Genomic DNA, 23410 nt, shown 5'->3' with positions numbered 1-23410 from the left:
ATTCCCCCCACTGAACTTCCTTGACAGAGGCTGGACGTGATGATCCAGAGGGTGCCCCTTCCAGCTCTGCCGTTCTAAGAGGAGGAGGATATAAAACTAGAGATTTTTAGCCCAGTCAAAAGGAAGACGTTGGTGACACAACTGTTGACGGCTTGCGGACTAATTAATCCCTTCGCAGACATAGGCAGACAAAGCCCCTCCCCATTATAAAATCTGCCAAAAACCTGGTGCACCCTGGCCCCTAATATTTGGAGGAAGGGAGATGGTCAAACCATGAAGCAAACGGCGGGTGTGATTGGCAGCAAGGGTGGGAAAATGGGGCGAAATTTTTGGGCTCCCCTCAAGTGGTTTGGGGAACACCTCTCACCAGCTCCAGCTGGCAAGAACCCCATTAAGGGGCTGAGGGCCAAACGGGGATGCCCATGGAGTGCGGCGTGTGGGTGAGGAAATGCCAAGCAGGAAGGCCAGCTCATCCACTGAATGGGCAGTTTACGAATGGCTTCTGGCCGCCGGCCTCCAGCGGTCCAGATCACTCAAAAGCTACATCCAAGCTGGGCTTTGGCTTCTGTATCAGGGAAAGGTGATGCAAAACGAGGGAGGGGGGGTTTTAAAGAGTCTTTCCTGCAGCAGGTAATGAATGTATTCTTTATTCATGCTTTTGGCAACTGCTTGGCTGCTGGATTTTTTAAAAAATCTTTTTTTATTGACATGCTTTATTTTGCATTACTGATTTTGTTGTACTTTCATACGTGAACTTCTTTTCTGCTTTGATTGTATTTTCAAGCAGCCTTTTGAGCGCCGCTTCTGAGAGCAGAGCAAGGTTTAGTTTACTCTTAACAGCTAAGTCTGAATTTTGCGCTGTCTGCGAATGAGGTTGTCCATCATGAGGCATTTTCGCTGCCTGTAGCAGAACAAGAATTGGCACCCGGAGCCCAAGATGCCGGGTGTCAAAAGCCAGCCACTTTATTTGGGCACACGAGGCAGAAAATCCCACAGGGACCTCTCTGCAAACTTAGCAGTGAAATTACAATAACAAATAGCTGTGGAACTAGAGGTTGGGGGTTCGATTCCCCACTGTGCATCCCTAACTCAATGATCCTTCCAAAGCTGCAGTTCTAAGATGATGATGATGATTAGTATTAGCATTATATATTATTTGAGATCTTTCTACCCTGTTGCGTGACTCAAAAACTACTGCCTTGGATGGCTGGCTCACTCTGACTAATTTAGGGCCGGCTCTGCTTGGGAGTTTATAGCATTAGCAGTCTGAAAAAGTAATTGTGGCCTGAGATGAGAAATGGAAGGTTACTGAAGCTGTAATACTAAAAGTCACTTTTGCAAGTTCCTAAATTAACAAACAAATAAACAAGGGAGCACAGTGAGCCCAACAAAATCCAGCCAGGTGGAGGTGAACTTTTGGACAAAACCCTGGGGTACGAGTCAATTAGAACCACACCAGGTCGTTGGTCCAAATATCAGCGGCCTCCATCTGTTTGCCTGACAAACTTTTTGCCACTGAGTTTACCTGGAACTCAATATATTGATTCGAATCATGCTTCAGTAAACGTTCAGCTTGACTTCAATGGATGAATGCGTTTTTTCGTTTCTGGCCGTGCAGTTGACTTGCAGGCAAAATGCTTCTAATCCCCACCGAGGTGTTATTAGACATCGGTTGACCTGAAATTCACATGAGTTGGCTCGGGTACAAGCCGGAGTCTGCCCTACATGACTTACTTTCATTTAGACATTTTTCTTAAACCAGAGCCTTTTAAGTTCATGCAACTTGCAGGGAGTTATGAAGTCAACGGATCGTGCAGCAATGATGGACCGCTGGACAAAACGGCAAAGCCTAAAGCATGCATCGGTCAAATAAATATTGACAACGGCATGTTGACTTCACTGCCCAACCAATTGGCAGGATGTGAACTTTCCAAAGTTTATGTCTCTTCTAACACCCAACTTGAAATGCATTAACAATCACTCAAAGCTGCTGCTGATTTGTAGGTTATAATTAGAGAGCTGAAATGGATTTGCTTCCATTCGCTTTGAAAAAGTTTCCTTTTCAGCAGAGGTAGGAAAAGTTGCTTTTTAAAACTACAACACCCAGAATCCCTCAGTCAGCATAGTCCGTGTGGGAACTGTAGATGAAGAAAGCAATTTTCCCCACCCTTGCTTTTTTGTGTCAATATTCTCCCAATATTATCCACAAATATTTGCTGTTGTTTGTCAACACTTACCACTGAAGAGAGTGGTAAGAATGGGATAACAAGTAGTCTTTTATGGGTAATATCCAGCAGCTGGGATGCGATAGCAAGAGAATTTATTGTGCAGCCGGGCAAAATACGGTGTAGTTGCAAACTGACACCCAGACAGATGGAAAAACGGAGAAGCCAGGAGACATCTTATGTATTTGGAGGGCAGTGGAATGGAAATTTATACCACGAGTTTGCCAAAACTCTTGCACAACCTTTAAAGCATTCAAGGATTATTGTATACCCTTTCCCCCCCCTCTCAAGATGTTTGATAGGTGCTAATTTTGGAATAATTTTGATGAACTAGAAGGCATAAAGAGCAGCTCACTTCATTGCTGAATGATAGCAGACCCCTAAACATATCTTTGTGGGGTGGTAGATTTAAGCAAACAAACAAAACTGCTGATTTCTGTGAGGAAAGGCCTACTGACACAGGGAGCGAGGAAGAAGAAAAACATCTTTTGGTTGGGCCTCTGTTTTTAAATGTGGGGCATTCGATGCTGTGGGAAAATCCACTTTTAAAAAACACATTCATCATGATTGACCTTACACTTGATTGGGGCAAATGTCATAATAGCATCATCCTTTAACTTTGCCTGTCAGAGGGGACTCTGGTCAGGATGGGCTGATCAGTTCTGAGATGATGATGATGATGATGATGATGATGATGATGATGATGATGATGATGATGATGATGATGATGATGATGATGATGATGATGATGATTAGGGTGCCACTCATGTCAACAAAAAGGAGGACATGTATCTCCCTAAGGGAGGGGAAGAGAAGAGAGGACCCTGATTTGTATAACATGATCTATGCTAAATTGCGTACATAACAATAACAATGACAACAGAAAAAATACAGTACAACAAACACTTAAAAGCATTAATAACATGCCGGACTATTTGCCAAAGTAAAATAGGTATTCTCCCTCTCAAATGAAGAAGAAAGAAGGCAATTATTGTATAAAATATGAGCACAGATATATGGATGTAAGTCTGGAAAAATTAGCGTAAGGTATGTCAGAATACAAGATATCACACCCAGGTGGAAGGATTGGGACCATCTGTATGCATACTTGAACTCCGTGCTTGCAGCTCTATCTGTCCAGCTGCTAAAGGGCTTAATTTCAGACCCTCCGGTCTTCCTTGTGCATGTTTTTGTAGCCCAAATCCTGTGGCATACATTATGCGTACAGAAGGGTAATGATGTCACCAGCAGGAGGAGATCTTCTGTAATTAAAGACTTCCTCTTTCCACTCCATGACTCTCACTGCTTTCACATAATAAGACAGATTGCTTGCAAGTTGGGCAAGCCACAGGATAGAAGGGGGAAGTCCTTAGATGCTGAAAATCGTGTCCTGCTAGTGATTTCATCACACTTTTGCAAGGACAAGTTAATAAACAGGATTTTGGCTGCCATCTTTAAGTCAGACTTGAAAGTGATGGATGTTTAACTTAAGGATGCTTTCAGACAGAAGACTGTTCTCTCTAAGCCGCATCCCCCAGTCACAGTAACTGTTGTCTCCTTGAAGATGAAATGATACATATCTTGGCGATTCTGTCATCTCTTGACACTTCCTCATGTCATTTATACATGGGACGACTTTAAAGCTTTCCCATTTAACAGCAAACAACAAAACTTTTTTTAAAATGACCATGTTTTAGGTGGCATACATTTTCATGGACTCGTGTTTGCTTCTTCAGATGTTATCCTGGAAATTCATCTTTGAAGATGCCTTTATTTCTTTTTTTAAAGGTGACAAAGGAAGAATTATTGTTGACTGTAGAATAAGAGTTTGGAGATGTTTCAGTTTGAATGATAACTTCCCAAATCCCCACGCTGCTCAAGGATTCCGGAAACAGGAATCCCCCAAAATTGTCTTTCTAAGCTCCGCATAGAATATTGTCCTTGGTGGTTAAATTGGAGGTCACTCTCTCAAATTGCGGAGCAAAAGAAATAACAGAGGAACTAATTTCTTGTCTGCCACTCAAGGTATCGGGTGTCCTTGTGGGAGGCTGGATGGCCACAGCTGTGGTTAGCATCCCTTCCGTCTGCTCTTATAATTGTAGGAGGTCACTGCCCCCTGTGGTCCAGAGAGAGCATCACCATCTTTTACAAATAAATAATTGGCAGAGCAAGAATTAGGAGATGATTACTGCAGAGCCTGAGGTGATGGTCATGGAGACCCGGAGAAATCCTGACACCATCTTGGCTACAGATCAAAGCCATGGGACCTGAAGTTAGACTAAAGTTCAACCACGGAGACAGAAGACACAAGGAATCAGTTTGAAATGGGCTGGAGTTCGGTTTGGGTCTCAGTGGATCTCAGTGGATGTAAAATCTGTTGGGTTCTTTCCTTTTCCTTTTCTACTCTCTACAGACAACCAGTTGCTCAGTTAATCTCCCATTCCAGTTCCTTGAACCGCATAGACCCTGGTCTCCGTTCCCAGTGAAAGACGCATGTTCATCCCACATTAGAAAACTAGCTATTCATTTCAGATGGCACGCTCAGCGGAGCTGGAAATGCTCAGGTATCTTCTCAGAGTTGCAGTCCTTTCAGAGAGGCTGTATATTTCCATACTCTGGTGAGAGAGGCTGCTTCGCGTAGCTATTTAAAAGCAGGCCACCACGAAGGCTGTCTTGTAATCCATGAGCATCATCCAAAACCATGCTTTGCTTACAAATTGACAAGACTGTAGAGTGCCTCTTCAACTATATTTAGAGAAGCAAATATGTAAAAGGAAAATCTATCCTAAAACATACCTCAAGCAGTGTCACCCTACCGTCCATTCGCTAAAGTCCATGCCTGGAAAATCAGTTTTAATCTGTGCGAAGGAAGTTCGTTTGCTGACTTCTCTATCTCTCCCGAGTTGCTGCCTTTATTTTGTTTCTTGCGTTCCTTTCGAAAACGAAACTTGCCTTTGCGAGCCAAGTTTTTCAAAACCTGTTTTTGTGAACCTCTGTGAACCAGGGATTCCACCGAGCTTTTCCAGGTTTCACATCTGTGACCCATCATACTTTTCCTGTTGGCTCACCAACCTACAGCCCAAGCGTTTGATGAATCCCAGATGTACGGTCCAAGCGACTCCCAAAGGGCCTCTCCGGTTTCACCGAAAGGAGAAAAAAAACCACACACACAAAAGCCCAGTATCCCAGCCATAAAACCTTTGTTCAAGCCAAAGCTGTTTGTAACAAAAAGATGCACCCACATCCTGCAGGAGAGGGCCATTGGGCGATCTGTTTGGTCTTCATAAGGGAAAGACGGAGAAATATCTGTGGGTGACAAGCCTAAGGTCATCCAGTGAGATTCTTCTTCATCATCATCTTCATCATCTTAGAACGGCAGAGCTAGAAAGGACCCTATGGATTACTGTCAAGGAGGCCCAGTGGGGGAATCGAACTCCCAAACTTTGGCTCTACAGCCGGACCGAAACCACTGAACATTCCCGACATTTGTGGCAGAGTAAAGATTTGAACCCAGATCTCCAGTGTCTAACCACTGTACCAGGCTCCCTATATTATTGTTATTATTCTTGCTATTACGGATTGAGAAAGGCAAGTTCTCCCAGCAGGTCCAACTGAAAGCATTTTGCTGTCTGGGGCGAGGGCAAAAGGGCATCATCCGTCCTCAATAGAACAATCAAATGGTCAGTTGGATCTTGCTTTTCTAAGCGCAAGGGCCTTCTTCAAAGACAACCGACAGAAACAAGGGAGAGTATATGCAGTGAAAGAAAAAGGAAAGATGAAATACACATCGTTTAACAATAATAGCAATAGTTATCAGGAAAGCAATAGAAAACACTAATAGAAATACACATAGGGCCTTGTTAAATCAGTAGCTATTCCCTGTTCCCTGTTCCACCCGTCTACTTTTGCAAGGGTAAATATTCACTTGGATTCTGGCCCAGGTGTACAAATTGCAGATTGGGAAATGGCTCTTGTTTCCTGCAGGCAGAGACTTTTGTGCACCCCTGCTATAAATCCTAGTCAAATCTTTCAGGTGCTCAGGCGGATCTGCAAGCTTTGAGCTTCACCACTAGATGGAAGCAAAGAGCCACAGATCCATCTCAGACTGAGTCTGGTAGCCTTGGTGATTTATTTATTTATTTATTTATTTATTTATTTATTTATTTATTTATTTATTTATTTATTTATTTATTTGCTCGTGTTGTTTCATCCCACTCGATTAACCAGGAGAGATCAAAACAGCGTCTGGGGTGTCGCTACCAACCTGTAAGGCAGGCTCTGGGATGAGGCACCTTTTAAATTTTTTTCCACATCCAAATCCTGCTTTTTGATTGCCACACTGCCTTACCAACACTCCTGTGTTTTGATTTAGGAACTGCAGCCCATCTGGGTGGGGGGGGGGGGAGAGAGCCATGCCAGAGTCTGGTGGCACTTTAAAAACCCTACCAGTTTTATTTATTTATTTATTTTTGGACTCTTGGGCAATGCCAGCCTCTCCCATTCGCTGGATCTGAGGAAATGGGCAGCTGTCAAGTTAAACTAGTTATTATCCTGGAGGCCTGGAGACTCTTGTTCACTTAGGACTCGTGCTTTATTTTAAAAAGTGAGTTGTCTCCGAGGTGAACCTGGCACCGTGGAAAGCAAAGCTATTCGTTTAAAAGAGGTGTGAAACTAAACAAAGGCAAAAATTCGACATAGTTGTTTACTCTTTTAGCTTGACCAGACATGGGTGGAATATAGGACTTCGAGGCCAGGATTACGATGCCCAAGCTGCTGAAATTGTATTTTCCAGCACCCCATAAGTATGTGAAACCAGGTGCAAGATGCAGGTACATGTCTGTATGCCTGAACACTGGCTGAGAGCATCAGCTTGGGGGAACGTGTCACCTTCCAGTGCAAGTTCCACCCAGTGGACTGTAAGTCCCACCCTCCTTGGTAGTGCTGCATGCGGCTGATGGGAATTGCTGTCCAACACCACCTAGCCATTCCCACGTACCTCCCTCCCCCGGCACGCAACACTCGGGTTTGTTATCGTCTGAGTAGGAAACGCACGCTCCCAGGTACAAAGCCTTTTAAATAACCGAGCTGAGGTGCTTTTCAACCGTCTCCACGAATACCGAGTCCTGGGCGAACCGTGTTTGATTTAGGAGAAAGCATTTTGTATTAAACACGCCCCCCCCCCCAAAAAAAACATACAAAAAACCCCGCCCGGGCAACAAGACCGCCGCGTCCCTGCCGGTTCTCCTCCCCCGCGGCGTTCCGACGTGCACCCTTCACGCGTCCCTCCCTTGCCGCCCGGGCAACAACTGAACGTGGGCGTTCTGCGGGTCCGGCTGAGCGCCTGCCCCTCGGCCAATCGCGGAGCGCGCTGCCTCCCCCCTCATTTGCATGGACGGCGTCGCCGGCCAATGGGGCGCCCGGCGTGGAGCGGGGATGGAATGCGCCGGGGCCTTCCGTCGGAGGCGGCGGCGGCTGCTCGGGGCGGCGGGGGAGCCGGCGGGCGGCCTGGGCGCGGGAGGGCGGCAGCGGCGCCGGGGCGGATCGGGCGTCCCCGGGCGGGAGCATGTCGGTGGCCGGGCTCAAGAAGCAGTTCCACAAGGCCAGCCAGGTGAGGAGCGCCCCTCGCCCAGGGACCGGGGGGGGTGAACCCGCCTGCCAGGCTTGCGTGTCGGCCTCCCTCTCTTCACGTGTCAGCCTTTCTTTGCTAGGCGCGGGTGGGTTCCCACGCTTTCCCCACCCTGGAGCGCTTGCGGCCCCGGCGCATGTCCCAGTTTACCCCGGCTGGGGAAGAATCGGGGCTCTCCTTCCCTCCCCCCCCCCAAGCATCTCCCCGTTCGGGACTGTTGTTCCTGAGTCGCCTTCACACGTTCCTGAGACGCCCACCTGGGTGGATGCGCCCCGGATGGACTTTCCAGGCCACCGCTGCGCCCTGACGCGGGACCTCCTTGTCCTGTACGGGTGCTGGCACACCTGGAGCCCCCCACACCCCCCACGTGCGGAGTTTTCGGGGCTGGGTGTTCTGGGTGCGGGTCTAGCCCGCCCATAGATGCGTTCCTGGGACCCCATCTGGTTTACCTCCCTGAGAACCCATCCAAGGGCCCTTTTCCTTCCTATCGGAGGTGCTGAGCCCCTTGGTACCTCGCGGTGCTTCTCCTTGTGCAGGTTTAGGGTCGCAGGCGATACCTGGGTCGGGCTTGGCCTGAGAAAAGCCTTTCCTTCTTCCCTTCTTCTGGGTCCCGTTGGCCACATTTTGGACTGGTGCTTGCAGGCCTCCATCTTTCCTGCTCCAGGGACTGTATTTTTGTGAGCACTTCCCCCTTCCCGGATTAACTGAAGGATAGGCAGAGAATAGGGTAAAAAATAAGGGATATCTTGGCAAAATGGGCCTGGGCGTCTGTCTGTAGGCGAGGTACCAATGATCCATGTGTTTTCCCCCTTTCTCCTTCCACTCACGCTTTGGCTTCAGCAGACTTCGGCATTTCCTCCCTTCATGTCTTATCTGGACACGATTCCCTTGTAGGTAGCTAGCTGGCCACGTCTCCAAGGTTCTCGCTTCCCCTTTTCTCCAAAATATTGGTCCAAGTTTCTTCCGTTGGTTGTTGTGGGTTTTTTCGGGCTCTTTGGCCGCGTTCTGAAGGTTGTTCTTCCTTTCTTCTGTTGCATTTTCCCTCCGGTTGCCGCACCGGCTCTATCTTTGGGATGAATGAATCCGTGGTGTTGTAACTTTATTTGTTCCACGGTTAAGCAGAAACACAAGGAAACCTCCCGGAGAAACAGACAATGTTTTCGAAGCGGGTATCGTTTTTGTTGCCATGTGGAGGAAGTAATGTATCCGACTGTATCTCTGGAGCTTTACAGAATGTCCTGTCTTATTGATGCAATGGAAGGATGTCTGGTTCCCTGTTTGCCTTTTGCATTCTTATCTCACATTTCTTCCAAGAAATTCATCTGTACAGTTGTTGCTGGGTTGTTGGGTTTTTTTTTTGCCTCCTGCCTGTATGATCTGTACAACAACCCTGTTAGGTGGGTTAGATTGAGAACAATCCATCACCAAAGGCCCCAAGTTTTCGTTGACGGAGTGAGGGACCCTGTTCTTCCCAGTCATGGCTGCGCCACTCTATTGACGGATGGTGAAGGAAGACGCTGATGAATTCAGATTTTTGATATGAAAATGAGAATATAAAACAATTCTTGAAAATTCTCTGTCTAAAAAACCCTGAAAAGTACTGGGACTTACCTGCCTTTTTCATCTGCAGGCGTTCAGACTTTTATTTACTCATTTATTTTGACCCCACCTTTCTCCTTTAAAAAAGGGCCCAGGGTGGCTTACATCCTTGAAAGGTAGTATTTAAAGAACACAACAGTGGGAATATAGATATGAAAAAGGATCAAATAAATGCCATGCTAAAAAACAAACAAAAAACACAAAGGTAAGCCAAAGCAACATCAAAAACACATTCAAAGCAGTAAGATGCAACCATGGAGACCTCTCAGTGAAACACTTTCTTAAAGCTGCAATATGCGTCCTTACAAATTCTTAAGAGGAAAGTTCTCCACACAAGGATCCATTTAAAAAACCTCAGTCACGCAGCCTGTCACGGAGGGAAAGCTTGCTTGAAGAGAAAGGTATTTGCCTGCTTGTGGGAGGACAGCAAAGATGGGGGCCAGGCTGGCCTCCAGTGGGAGGGAGTTCCAAAGTCTGAGAGCAGCCACAGAGAAGGCCCTCTCCCGTGTCCCCACCAAGCGCTCCTCTGAGGGTGGTGGGACTGAGAGAGAAAGGCCTCTCGAGGATCTTAACCACCCAGGCAGGCTGATCATGGGAGATACGGTCCTTGAGATCGCTCGGGCCCACACACTGTTCGGGGTCTTTCCAGTCAGAACCCTCATTTTGACTTGTTGAGATCTCCTTTGGAAAAACAACTTCTGCCTCCCTCAAGCCTTCCCTCTGTCCGTAAGGCCATGGTTGAGAAGAGAGGGTGGTAGGCCAGAAAACTGAGACAGGGGAACGAGAAGGGAGTCGATTTTTTCCCCAAAGGAGCAGGAGAGATTGCAGATGCTGGCCCGGTTCCCAGGGCTGAGTGAGAGGATTCAAAAGGGAAGAGGATCCTTGCGAGATGTCAGGATTAAAATTTTTAAAAAACCCACCACGCTCTCTCTTTAGACCTTCCACCAGTTTCTGAGGCTACATCTATATACAGTATATTGGTTGCTGTCCTCTCTGCTAAAGTTTACTGATGTGTGTTGATTAAACCGCTGTTTCTAGAAACGCTCATCAAAAGAAACATTGGCCAACATCTTCTTAAGGATTTACCTGCGAAATGTACAAAATGAACGGTGTTTACGTACTAATCCTTTTGCTGGGGATCGGACAGCTGGACGCTAATGTGCTAATTAAATCAGGAACCGGGAGACAATGATGTTGGAACCTCCCACTGGCCAAGTCCCACACATTGGGGACCGAAACCCGTTTTGGGAGCAATGACTTTAAAAGCGCTTTGACCCCCGCCCCCACCCCCAAATGGCTCACATGATGATGGTGAGAGAGAGGGACGGAGGCCGTGTAAACACTTGCCATCTGTGAGCTTTAAAGAAGCAGCTGTGGGGAGTGATGATGGGGGGTGAGTGGCTGGATCCCCATGGATTCATCGGTGTAAGCGCAGATCCTTTCATCTGTTGGGGGGGTGGAAAGAGGTCTCAAGCTCTCCGCCGTTGCTAGCTTCAAAGCTTTGGTGAACATTTTGTGCAGGTATTTCTCCACTGGTTAAAAGGTACGGCGCCTTTTAACTGTGAACTTTCATCCCTTGGTTTACTGATGGTTAAGATGAGAAATGTCTTGTAATGCCATTTGGGTGGCTCACGCTTCTCTCTTGCTCCCTTCAGCCTAGCTACCGTAGGTCTCCTGTCTCCACAGGGGACAGCTTCCATGCCCCCTCCTGGATGCTGAAAAACTGCAGATTATAGCAAATGCTAAACATAGCATAGCATTCTCATGAGAAGAGAAGACTCCCTGGAAAAGACCCTGATGTTGGGAAAGTGTGAGGGCAAGAGGAGAAGGGGACGACAGAGGACGAGATGGATGGACAGGGTCACTGAAGCGGCCGACATGAATTTGACCCAACTCCGGGAGGCAATGGAAGACAGGAGGGCCTGGCCTGCTCTGGTCCATGGAGTCACCAAGAGTCGGACACGACTGAACAACTAAACAACAACAGTACATAGCATGGTCTCTGTCTCTCTCTAGTGGCCAGTTTGGATAACTTCGTCTTTAGAAATATATATTTCTAGGATTTTTCTTTTATTATTTTTAATATTTTCAGATCGTGGATGTGTGAGTCAGTGGATACTGAGCCCACAAATAAGGGGATCCCACTTTATAGGCATCTTTCTATAGGCTCAGATGTGGGTCCTCACCATCAAGAAGAAATGAGGTGCCATAAGGCCTGCACCTCCGTTCGGCGGTTTATTTTCCTTCTCTGAATTCTGTTCTTTGGGAACAAAGGTTAGAAAAAAATTTTCTTTCTGGATTGCTGCCAGAGTTTTCAAATATAGCTCCTATGCTGGCAGGGGATTTTGGGTGCTGTAGTCCAGGGAAATAACTTGCCTGAATTCTGATCAGATGTGATAATGCACCAGACTTCAAATGTTGCCAGGGAACGGATTCTGACTTACGATTACCGTTACGGAGTTTTTGAGGTACATAAGATGCTCAAGAAGTGGCTTACGATTGCCACCTCCCGCTAGGCTTTTGTGCCTGATTTGGACCCAGGACTCCTGAGGCCTAGTCTGGCGTTCTATCCATTACACCACCCTGCTTCTGGTGAGCTTAAAATTGTTAGGCACACTTGTTTTCCCTTCCTTTAAAAACAACAACAATGCGCCATCTCACATATTATCGAATGGTAGATGAGCGGCTGGGCTAACAAAGCAACAGGCTAAGGGTTTGTCGGGGAAACATCTTGAAGTTTCTGGCACACAAAGTTCCTTTTTTTGTTGTTGTTGTGTGTGAAGAATGGCTTCAGCAGAGGCGTTTTATGAAAGGCAGGGCCAGGCTCTGTTGTGACGTGGCACCGCCTGGTGGAAACGGGCTCTCTCCCCTCCCGGGAGAAGGCAGAATCGTCTCCTCGTCACAGCCTCTTGCTTGATTCCCGGGGAGACAAAAGCTCCTTATCTCAGATTTTGCTCCTTTCTTTCCTTAGAGAGATAGCAGTGGTTTGCATAGTTTGCAGGCAGCGGGCGAAGTACAGTTTGTTGTGAATTTCAGCCTTGGAATTTCAAGACATTTGAAAGTCTTCCTTTCCCCCTTCCTTTATTCTCTGCCTCTAGAAAGAAATGCCAGGGGTTGCTCCTTCTTCGGGACTCCTGTCCTTTCCCAGTTAATGAGGTTAACTGGGAAAGGGAGCGAAGATAAGCCAGCCTCCTTGCAGGGTAGCCCTGACACAGGAGCAGGTCAACAAACACATAGCTCGGTGCAGCCTTTGCTTCTTTAAGCAACAGCAAGGAAACTTTGCTGAACTCTTGGTTTATTTTTTACGAGGCTTGGCATCAGAGGAAGGGCCCTTTACCAAAGGGAAAAGGAAGGAAAATTTATGTAGAGAAGAACCACTATTCTTTCTTTCTTTATAGGCCACCTTTCTCCCGATAAGAGGATTCGAGGCAGCTCACGGCATTTAAAATAATAGAACGCAAAACATACTAAGTTGCTTAAAAAGCCCAGTTAAGCCCAAATAAAACAGATTAAATCACATTGAATGATTAAAAACCTGCTTTTAGCATGTGTCTTCTGCAAGAAGGTGAATACGGAGTATGAACTACAGGCCATTGTGGGGTTTGTGCACCATGTCTGACTGCAGGGGTGCATGCATGTGAAGGCATGTGCTAGGCAAAGATTGGAAAAAAGTTGCTGTTAAAAGTAACTAATTAGAATGGCAACTCTTGAGTCTTGAAGTTGTAGCCAGTTACTCTTGCAGTTACTTGTCAAAATAGTGGCTGTTCCTTTCTTCTTGTTCAATGGTAGCAAAACGAGTTACTTTTAGTTACAAGAAGAAAGAGGAGATGGAGAGCATGATCATTTCAAGTGGCCTTTTTACACTCATGTAATCATGGTGGTTTCAGCAGGATTGGAACTCTGAGCAGCCGAGAGCCCTCGAGCACATGCAGGGGGAAGAGATGGTTGAAGAGTTATGCCTAAATTGTGCTGTGTCCGGGAGGGATCTGCAGAAATGTTTGTCACCTATAGATTATCCTAAAGGTGACTATCTAAGACGAGTCCTTGTGTGCTTCTGCGCTACAGCGCTACAGCGCTCGTGCTAGCTCTTTAACTGTCATGGTTCCATCCTACAGAATTAGATTATTAGTGTGGTTTTTGGACTTGCTAGTTTCTGCTCGAGCGCTCTGCTGCTGCTGCAGTTGAGGGGAAATGCATGGGAACTCTGTAGTAGAGAATCCAGAACCCAGTCCTCTGTAGGCTTCGAGCTTGGGCTGGGAAGGTGGGGTGGGTGAGTGGGAGGGGATGAAACGGTGCAGTGGAGGCATTTAGAAGCCTTGGCATGTGGGTGGGTGGAGTTGGCTTCGGACAGGGTGGAAAGGGGTGATAAGGAGGAAGGAGGAGTGGGTGGGCGGGAGAGCAGGCTGGGGAGCCCAGTGCGGCTTCTGGGCGGAGGGTGAAAGAGAAAGCCCTGTAGATAGCCAGGATAGAGGCTGCATCTGCAGGCGGGTAGGCAGAGCAGAGGGGGGTTGGCTGGCCCCTTAGGGCTGATGGGGAGGATGATTATGAATCAGAGGGAAGCAGGAGTAGCCATGGCAGCTTTCAGGATGGAATGAGAGGGTCCCTCACCTCCCCAAGTTGTTTTTTTGTGTGGGTGCCCCATTGCCTGGTTATGAGCTGCCTATGAGCCCGGGTGTCTTTTCCAGCGGTTCAGCTGGCTTGGGATGGGAACAAAGTCAGTGGGAGTAAAGCAGGGTCGAAATAAATGAGGTCCCTCTATATCTCTCTGTGTATATTCAGCCCTGGTTCCTTTGGAGTTGCCTGCCCTTGATGCAGAACAGGATGTAGTTCCTTGTTGGTCTCATCCTCAGGGACAAGGATGAGGACTGGAAAACATTTCTCCTTACCCCTGCAAGAAGGTGGGGTATTTTTTGTGTGTGTTGCTCTTGAGAAGCGAAGGGAACAAGAAGCCAATTTTTGGCTGATTCAGAAGCATTGGGAATTTCACGCAAGTCACACAGATGGGGCAACAGGAAGGAAGCTGCTGGTTTGTTGCATGGATTTGTTAAGAATCAGAAGCATCGGATGGATTGCTCGAATCTTTGTTTTTATGCCAGCCAATGTGTGTTGTTTGCTCTGCTTTACAAAGGAGACTCATTTTGCACAGATATGGTTTGTGCAAATTTACAGAGCACTTGAGGAGGAAAAAAAAATCCTTCTTTGGCTTGTTTTGGCCTTTGGGCAAGGAAAAACCCATTGAGGTTTCTCATCATGTCAAGACACCCTAAACTGATGAGCCTGAGGAAGCTACCAAGGATTCTTTCTTGTCTTCAAAGTCAGGTTCTGTCCTTGAGCAGTTTGCCAAGCGGAGAATTTCCTCCTCCCTTTGGGTAGGTAGGACGCTTGGCTGCCATATCCTTTTCTCAGAAGGATAGGAAGTCTGGTGGGACATAAATGAACAAAGAGACTATGAATATGGTGTTAAGAAAAGGCTTCCAAGCCTTCTCAAGTGTCTGATTGTCTGTGACATGTGGGAAGACAGAGTGGATTCAAGCCCCTTTAAAACACAACTCCTCTTGGTGGTCATAGTGCCTTGTATACTCACCATGTATGTTGTTGACTTGAGATTCTCTTAAGACTTTTCCATGCATGTTCCCGGCATTGTGTAGGGTCTGTTCTTTGTTTCTGTATTATTTCAAGGCCACTGTTTTTTTCCCCCCTCCCCACTGCAGCTCTTCAGTGAAAAGATCAGCGGAGCCGAAGGAACGAAATTGGACGATGATTTTCAAGACATGGAAAGGGTAAGCAGAGTCTCTGGCCATGCTCAAAGCTGTTTGTGACACACAGATTGTTGTTTTTTCTTTAAAAGGAATTCAGCTCCTACCCTCCGTTCCCCTTAGAATTCAGCATGCTCCATTTGGAGAAGAGCTACGTTATGTAATTATATGGGGCTGATTATTTAGATCAGTACATGCTTTTGCCTCTGTAAGGATCGGAGAGAGAACAGGGGACGTGGGCGTCTGTAGGAGAGGTTGCCCTCATACCTTCGTTGCGCTTTTCTTGCAGAAGATTGAGATCACCAACAAAGCTGTGGCAGAGCTTCTGTCCAAAGCCACGGAATATCTCCAGCCCAATCCAGGTAAGAAACAAAAGCAAATAGGAACCTTTATAGCAACCCAGGAGGCCCTCAACACATCGTTGCTTCCATCAGAAAAATCAGCTTTCCAGTGTCTTGCATCAAATCAGGACCTACGACTTGTTGACATGATCAGTATGTTTTGAACAGTTGGGGGCTGGGCTTATTCGGCTTGATGCACACTTAGATCAGTGATTCTCAAACTGGGGTCCCCAGATGTTCTTGGAGGAAAACTCCCAGAAGCCTTCACATCACTGGCCAGGATTTCTGGAAGTGGCCATCCAAGAACCTCTGTGGACCCCAGTTTGGGAACCGCTGTTCTAGATGGCATGTCCGTCCCACTCATTCTATACCGTGGGGATTCAAGCATGCCACAGAGGTGGAAGCGATCAGAACCCCTCAAGCAAGAAAAAGGGATCCAGCAGCTGTTAAGGTATACTGGTGAGGATGGTGGAGGTTCAACAAAAAACGGCTATGTAGAAATAAATAAGAAGCATCCTTCATTTTCAGCATTTTTGGAACACCCGCTACTTTATCCATGGAAAAATGGCCTCGGGCAAAGAACGGTTCCGTTGGGGGGGCAAAATATTCACCCATGAACCTACAACCGGAGGCTACCCATTGAAGGGTTGAGGAGAAACCACAACAGTTTTGTTAGTGAAGCTTTTTTTCCCCACCCCTTGAAAGAAGCTGGTGTTTGAAATGGGTTGGAAATAATGATACTAATTATTAGTGTTATTTTCTTCTACACAGCTGCTGCTGCTGTGATTATGCGACGTTCCTTGTGAAACAGCGACACAATTGTGTGAAATGTGGCATTCATTCTGAATGGCTGTCTTTCCATTCTGTTGAAGGGTTGGGTCTCTCTCTCTGTCTCTTTTTTTTGTATGTAGGCGTTACTGCCACGAGCAGCCACAAAACAGACATAAATATTGCCCCCCGAGTTGATGCAAGTTTGTTCAGTCCATTTGTCCTTTCGTTCACTCCATCCTTTTTCTGCATTTGTCTTAAAACCTGCATGAAAAACAGTATATTTAAACACAGGCTGAAATAGGTGTTTTCGAAACATGCTTTCTCCTACGAGCTTTGTTTCAAAGTGCAGTTTCTCTCAAAATTGGCCTGTTTTATCCAAAAATACACATTCTTGCCTTTGGTGCATTTTATGAACCAAGAATGTTGTCGCAGAATTCAGAATGGAAGTGCAGAATCTGGAGGGATGACATTGGGTGTCTGATTCTGCACCTGGACATGCAATGAAGAAAATGCAACATTTGTGTATGTGATTGCTTTTATGGATGTGGTAGAATCCAGCAGGATTTGTCTCTAAGAAGCCATAATACTTGGGTGGCGTCATGAGAAGTGAGTCAAGATAAAATGAATGGGAAAAGAAGAGCCGAAAGGGGGAAGAAGCACCTGGGTGAGTGGTGAGGACAGAAAAATCTCATTATTGTCTAGAGCTGTAGTTCTGCTCAAGTTCCCGCATCCAGGCACACACCCACTGAGTGGCAGCTGTGACAACGGCCGCCCATTGGCGTCATTCTTTTGAGGAGGAATGGATTATTCATCAGTCAGATTTGGCGACTAGGAATAAACGATGCTTTGTGTACAGAGCCCACCGAAATCTGACTCACTGCCGGCTCGGGGGATGGTGTAAAGGTCTGCTTGGACTTGAGCAAGACTGGACGGATCCTGCACTGGTTGACCTACTCGGGAAACACCCACTGGCTTCAGTGATCAATTTGACGGTCCCTGGGTGAACTCTGCTTCTCTTTGGTAGGGACCCCAACTTTAAGCCCTGGAACCAAGCAATAGGCCAAAAAACACACAACACCTGCCCAAGAGTCTCTGGACCAAAAGACTGGAGTTTCTGCTTTTCCAGATGTTGTTAAACTCTGTCCTAACTGACGGTTATGGAGGGAAGGAATTCCAGACCCCTGGAAGAGGTGCTGCGGAATTGGCATGGCTGACCGGATAGATCTGTCTTTCTCTCTCTCGATAAAACAACGTATCTCAGGGTCCTCCACCCATGGCCACCTTCTGCCCTCCCACAGAAGAGCAGCAAAAAGGCAACTTTACTTACCACATTCCTGTGAGGTTGAATAGCGTGGTTGTGCCAACCCTGCAGATCCGAAGATAGAAGTCGTCCACGTTTCCTTCTCTCCAAACATGAGCCCTCTTGGCTGTCCTCCCCCAAAGCCTCTTCAGGCAGGCTTTCCTTTAAAGCAGGGCTCCCCAGCCTTGGGCCTCCAGATGTTCTTGGACTTCAACACCTAGAAATCCTGGTCAGCAGAGGCGGTGGTGAAGGCTTCTGGGAGTTGTAGTCCAAGAGCATCTGGAGGCCCAAGGTTGGGGACCACTGCTTTAAAGGATTGATTGACCCAGGGGATGATGATGAGTTTTTTTTTAAGGGAATGTTTTATTCTGTGTTTTACTTGTGCTTATAACATTGTTCTTATTATGGGTTTCAATAGAATATTTATTTTTTTAAAAACCGTTGAAGTAATTTATCATTTGGTTTTTTAATTTTGTTTCTTTTAATACTGTAAGCTGCCTCAGATCTTTCAGGAGATGGATGGATGGATGGATGGATGGATGGATGGATGGATGGATGGATGGATGGATGGATGGATGGATGGATGGATGGATGGATGGATGGATGGATGGATGGATAAAAAGAGAAATGGATGGATGGATGGATGGATGGATGGATGGATGGATGGATGGATGGATGGATGGATGGATGGATGGATGGATGGATGTCCTAGTTTAACTATTTGTCATTGTGCTCTTTTATGCCAGTCTTGGTCACCCTCTCTCTCTCTCTCTCTCTCTCTTTTAAGCCTACAGGGCTAGGCTGGGAATGCTGAACACAGTGTCCAAGATCCGAGGGCAGGTCAAAACCACTGGTTATCCCCAGACGGAAGGTCTGCTTGGGGATTGCATGCTGCGCTATGGGAGAGAACTTGGAGAGGATTCTGTGTTTGGTGAGCTCGCAGTGCTGGAGGGAGATAAAAGTTCCTTTTTGGTGCCCTGCCGGAGACCCCACCTCCATCCCTTTGCCACAGGTTCCAGGGATTGTTGGCTTATGGCTGCCTAAGACTTCTGGGAATTGTAGCTGTTTTTTAAATGGAGTGGGCGTTTCTGAGTTTTACTCTGTGATATGCTGCCCCCTTGAGGCGCGAGGCTGTGTGCAACCATAAAGGGTGTGGAATGACTGGAAAAGACAGAAAAATGGAAATCGGCTCGTATGAGAACAGGGAGTAGAGAGGGAGGTTGTGAATTCATCCCTTGGTTCATTGTGGGGGTTCCCCCCCTCCAAAAGTGATATATTGTGAGTGATGCCAAAGTGTTCCTTCTTCGCCTCCAAGGCACAGCCCTGATGGATGTGGGCGAAAGCATGAAGCAGATGGCGGAGGTGAAAGACTCGCTGGACATCAGCGTCAAGCAGAACTTCATCGATCCTCTGCAACTCCTGCAAGACAAAGATCTGAAAGAGATCGGGGTGAGGTCCTCTCTTGCTTGGCTGATCCCCCGGAGAGGTGGGCTGGTCTGCTGGAGAAAGTTCAAATGTCCCAGACCTGTAGAGGAGTCATTCCCATGGCAGGGGTGTTCAAAGGGAAGCAACGGCAGTGCCTTCTTGAGTTGTTCTTGAGTTTGCAGTCCAACTGCACGGGAAAGGGCAGTTCTGGTCCCTGTAACTAACATGTTCTCTCTTCCCTTCCCAATTTTCAAATGAATGCCTTCTATCTAACCAACGACCACCATCTGAATGTTTTATTAAATTTTCTGTTGCACTGTATTTAAGTTAAAATGTCTAATATAGGTTGTCTTTTATATTATTGTGAAATGTATGTTGATATAATTTAGTTGTATAATATAATTTAAGGTTGTTTTATTAGAATTGTTGTGTATTGTCGTATTCTGTTGTGAACTGCCCATCATGGCCCTCCCTGCCTCTCCCTCTCTCCCCTCTCTCCATCCATCCATCCATCCATCCATCCATCCATCCATCCATCCATCCATCCATCCATCCATCCATCCATCCATCCATCCATCCACCTAACCTCAACCAACCAACCAACCAACCAACCAACCAACCAACCAACCAACCAACCAACCAACCAACCAACCAACCAACCAACCAACCAACCAACCAACCAACCAACCAACCAACCAACCAACCAACCAACCAACCAACCAACCAACCAAAATCTCTGTCTGTCTATCTCTATACTGTATGGCTGATATAATTCCACTTTGCTTTCTCCAGCTCCCTAGATCAGCAGAATCTCATTCTTGACTCAACCCTGTTTGAAAAATAAAAAGAACAAAACTCTGGGCTCCTGGCCAGTGGGGGCTCTTCTTGCTGTTGGATTGTAACCAATCTATTCCTCTCTCCCCGTGCTTTTCCAAATTGCTTACAACAGCACCATCTGAAGAAACTAGAAGGTCGCCGTTTGGATTACGATTACAAAAAGAAGCGTCTAGGGAAGATACCCGACGAGGAAGTCAAGCAAGCTGTGGAGAAGTTTGAAGAGTCCAAAGAATTGGCCGAAAGGAGCATGTTCAACTTTTTGGAAAACGATGTAAGCTTCTCCTGTTACGCTTTGCATTTGTGTGTTATATGTGGTCGTAGCGTTGTTGGAAATGGTAAGTTCTGAAGAATGCGGGAGCTTGCTAAGCAGCATGCATGAACTGAGTTTCAGAGACAAATGCAACTGCAATTCGTATCGCAATTTAGCTAGATTGCTTTTCCTTGGATTATCACGGCTATGAAAAAATATATATATTTAAATCCTACTTTTCCTCTGGTGAGCGCCAGATGGTCTACATGGCTCTCTTCCTCCCTGTCTATTTTTCTTCCTAAAAAACATGTACAGTGAGATCAAACTGCGAGAGTATCGTTGGCCCCAAGTCCCCCACGGACTTTCCTGGCCCAATGAGAATTTGAACTTTTGCCTGTTTGGTTTTGGCTTCCCATTCAAAGATCACACAAACCCACCACGTCTGTATTTCTTTTTTGCTGCCCACTGTTTAGATAGAACAAGTGAGTCAACTGCTGGTCTTCATACAATCTGCCCTCGACTATCATAAACAGTCCACGGAAATTTTAGAAGACTTGCAGGACAAGCTACAAAACAGGTAAGAAGGGGATCTCGGACGGGTTAAGCTTCCAGCAACTCTCAAGTCCAGATGGGGCAGCTTTCGGAGGTGCTGGCTCCTGTCCTGTTCGTCTCGTAGTCCAAGCAGGCGAGGAGGTCACCCCCAAAATGGATGTGACCTTTCCCCCCCAACAGTCATTCATCATTCTATGGGTGCTAAAGATGGAGGAGTCAGTATTACACCCTGTAGCTGTTTAGATGCGCTGATCTCTAATTTTGGGAATTTCCCATTGGCCTGAGGCATCAAATTCAGGCTTCTAGTCTGTGTTGATTTAATTATTTGCAGGCCAAGGACTTTCAGGGGGAAGCTGAGTTTAGGGCGAGAGAAGTGGGTCTGGCGGTTCATCCCATGGGTATAGGAACAGCTCATCATTGTGTGGCTGTCTGCAGCTTCACCGCGACAAACAGCTAACCTTCAGCCTTGCCCTCTTCCAGGATAAACATAGCGTCCAGTCGTCCGAGACAGGAATTCAAGCCAAAGCCGGTGATAAGAACGCCGCTGGATGTCAGCCATGGCCAACAGCAGAATGGGGTTTCGTTCAGCCCATCAGTGAAATCAACAGGTGAGCACCTGAGTCTGATTCTGTGGCACATTTGAAGTCCAAAACCTCTGTAAAGTTTATCTGTTAGATGCCCACCGGGCTGGTTCCCTCATCAGTCTCCCCATGTTATCATGAGATGACTCCCTGATAGGGGTTCTAATTCCCCCCACCTTAGTGCATTTCTAAGCACTTTTTCCACTAAGCCCATAGAGTCAACAAAGCTAGACGCCTTTAAAAGGAGAGCAGGCCCACGTGCAGCGGGTACATTTTTCAGCAGGTACAAGTAACTGCTACATATTACATCCAAGGGCATAAACTGTGGAAAAGCTAGGTGGGATCCTACCTGCCGAATCGGCTCCCACTGTGTTGTATCAGTGGAGAAGCCATCATACAGAGACACAACAGGAAAACTGTGGTTCTCCCTTAGAAGTCCAGTTGGGCTCTTCTATTTATTTGACTTACACCCCGCCCATCTAGAACATGTCTGTTGGTTCTTAATCAAAATTTTGGGGTTCCAAAGAGCGTAGCAGCTGATGGGTGATCCCAACTAGAGCCGATGGATTGGATCCGTGGGTTTTACACCATGCCAGAGTTCCTCGAGTATGTATACAGCTGGAATGGGGGCTTGGTTGCTAGCAACCTTTGCCTGAGATCTTTGGAAATCAGCGCTCAACTAAACGAAGGGATTGCGTTCCTCCCTTTCTGACTCTGGGCAGGTTCTACTTTGCACCTGGACCAGCCCTGCTGTCAAGCTTTGTTTGACTTCGAGCCGGAAAACGAAGGGGAACTTGGTTTCAAGGAAGGCGACCTCATCACGTTGACCAACCAGATCGATGAGAACTGGTATGAAGGCATGTTAAATGGCCAGTCTGGCTTCTTCCCCATCAGTTATGTTGCCGTTGTGGTGCCTTTGCCCCAGTGAGTGCGCATCCTCTTGTCGTTCCAGCTGCGGATATCCTTGTGTGAGCTGGCTGGTGTCCTCGTTGCCTCCGAGTGGTCTTTTCCTACGTGCGGCATTCGACAAAAGCCTTGCTTCTTTCGGCCGACTTTTTTGTATGCGTCTTTTAAAAATGTATTTATTTTGTATCCATGTAGTTTGTACATATATACATACATACATACATATATATATTATATACAGAGTTCTTCCCTTTTGTTACATGAAAATGTGTGAGGGGGGAGAGATGTCTTGACCTCCTTTGCTTTGTGCCTTGAAGATCTGAGGTGTTTCTTGACAGTCGCTCCCCAAAAAGGGCATTGATGTGCTCTCGTGAGATCAGAAAGCCATTCGGACAGGGACGAATATTTCTTTGTGGGTACATTTTTTCCAAGCTATTGTGGGCAATGTTAACAGTCACTGAGCCACTTCTGTTACCCTTTAACTGTGAAAAGCTAATAACCTGTCGTGCCCCTTGGAAGCAAAAATGTCCCTGTTAACTCAGTAAATGTCACAGTCAAATTCTTATTCTGCACTGACCAAATATAATAAAGCAATGTTGTGGAAAACCTGTATCTGCTGTGCCTTGTAACTCACTATACAGTGGTGCCTTGCTTGCTGACGTTAATTCGTTTCAGCGAAATTGCTGTAGAGCAAAGATCCTCCATAGGGTGGCCATTTTCCGGTGCCTGTAGAGCGAAAAATCAGTCCTAAAAACAGCAAGGGGGTCATTTTGCACAGCAGTGGTCATTTTGAAACCCGACAATCAGCTCTTGGAAAATTGTCGTAAAGCGAAAAATTGGTTCCCGAAGCAGGGAACCAATCGTCGCCAAGCAAAAAAACCCAATTCAAACATCTTTTTGCGACCTCAAAAACATCGTTGTGAAGCGGATTCGTTGTTATACGGGGTAATCGTTAAGCGGGGCACCACTGTATGTGGCTCTTAACCATCAAAGAAAATTTCTGTACTACACAAAGAGCTAGATTTCAGAGCTCTTACTGCTGTGAAAGGCTTTGGGTCTTAAAGGAAATAGATCACTGATATATTCATGACTACTAGGTTTGATAAGAAATTCAACCTCTATTTTGTATCATGTTTTTATTATCTAGTGCAGTGGTTAAACTGCAGTACAGTAGCTGAAATTCTGCTCAGGACCTGGGTTCAATGCCAGGGAGCCAGCTCAAAGTTCACTCAGCTTTCCAT

The 23410-nt window shown here is 46.5% G+C and overlaps 1 protein-coding gene across 2 annotated transcripts; it reads left to right on the top strand.

Annotated features, from left to right (window-relative positions):
• Positions 1-7674: 7674 nt before the first annotated feature.
• Positions 7675-22779, top strand: SH3GL3 (SH3 domain containing GRB2 like 3, endophilin A3). 2 transcript variants are annotated; one of them, XM_072981592.2, is made up of 10 exons: positions 7675-7833; positions 15162-15230; positions 15496-15568; positions 18406-18549; positions 18934-19067; positions 19993-20151; positions 20604-20707; positions 21163-21290; positions 21986-22112; positions 22216-22779. In XM_072981592.2, the coding sequence occupies exons 1-10, from the start codon at positions 7789-7791 to the stop codon at positions 22460-22462; spliced, it is 1230 nt and encodes a 409-aa protein (XP_072837693.2). In that variant the 5' UTR covers positions 7675-7788; the 3' UTR covers positions 22463-22779. The 2 variants fall into 2 exon arrangements, with proteins under 2 accessions (XP_072837693.2, XP_072837694.2); XM_072981593.2 differs by having other exon boundaries at positions 21986-22779.
• The last annotated feature ends 631 nt before the right edge of the window (positions 22780-23410 follow it).

Source organism: Pogona vitticeps, chromosome 12 (assembly GCF_051106095.1).
Source record: "Pogona vitticeps strain Pit_001003342236 chromosome 12, PviZW2.1, whole genome shotgun sequence".
NCBI lineage: Eukaryota > Metazoa > Chordata > Lepidosauria > Squamata > Agamidae > Pogona > Pogona vitticeps.
This window is presented reverse-complemented; position numbering and strand designations above follow the sequence as displayed.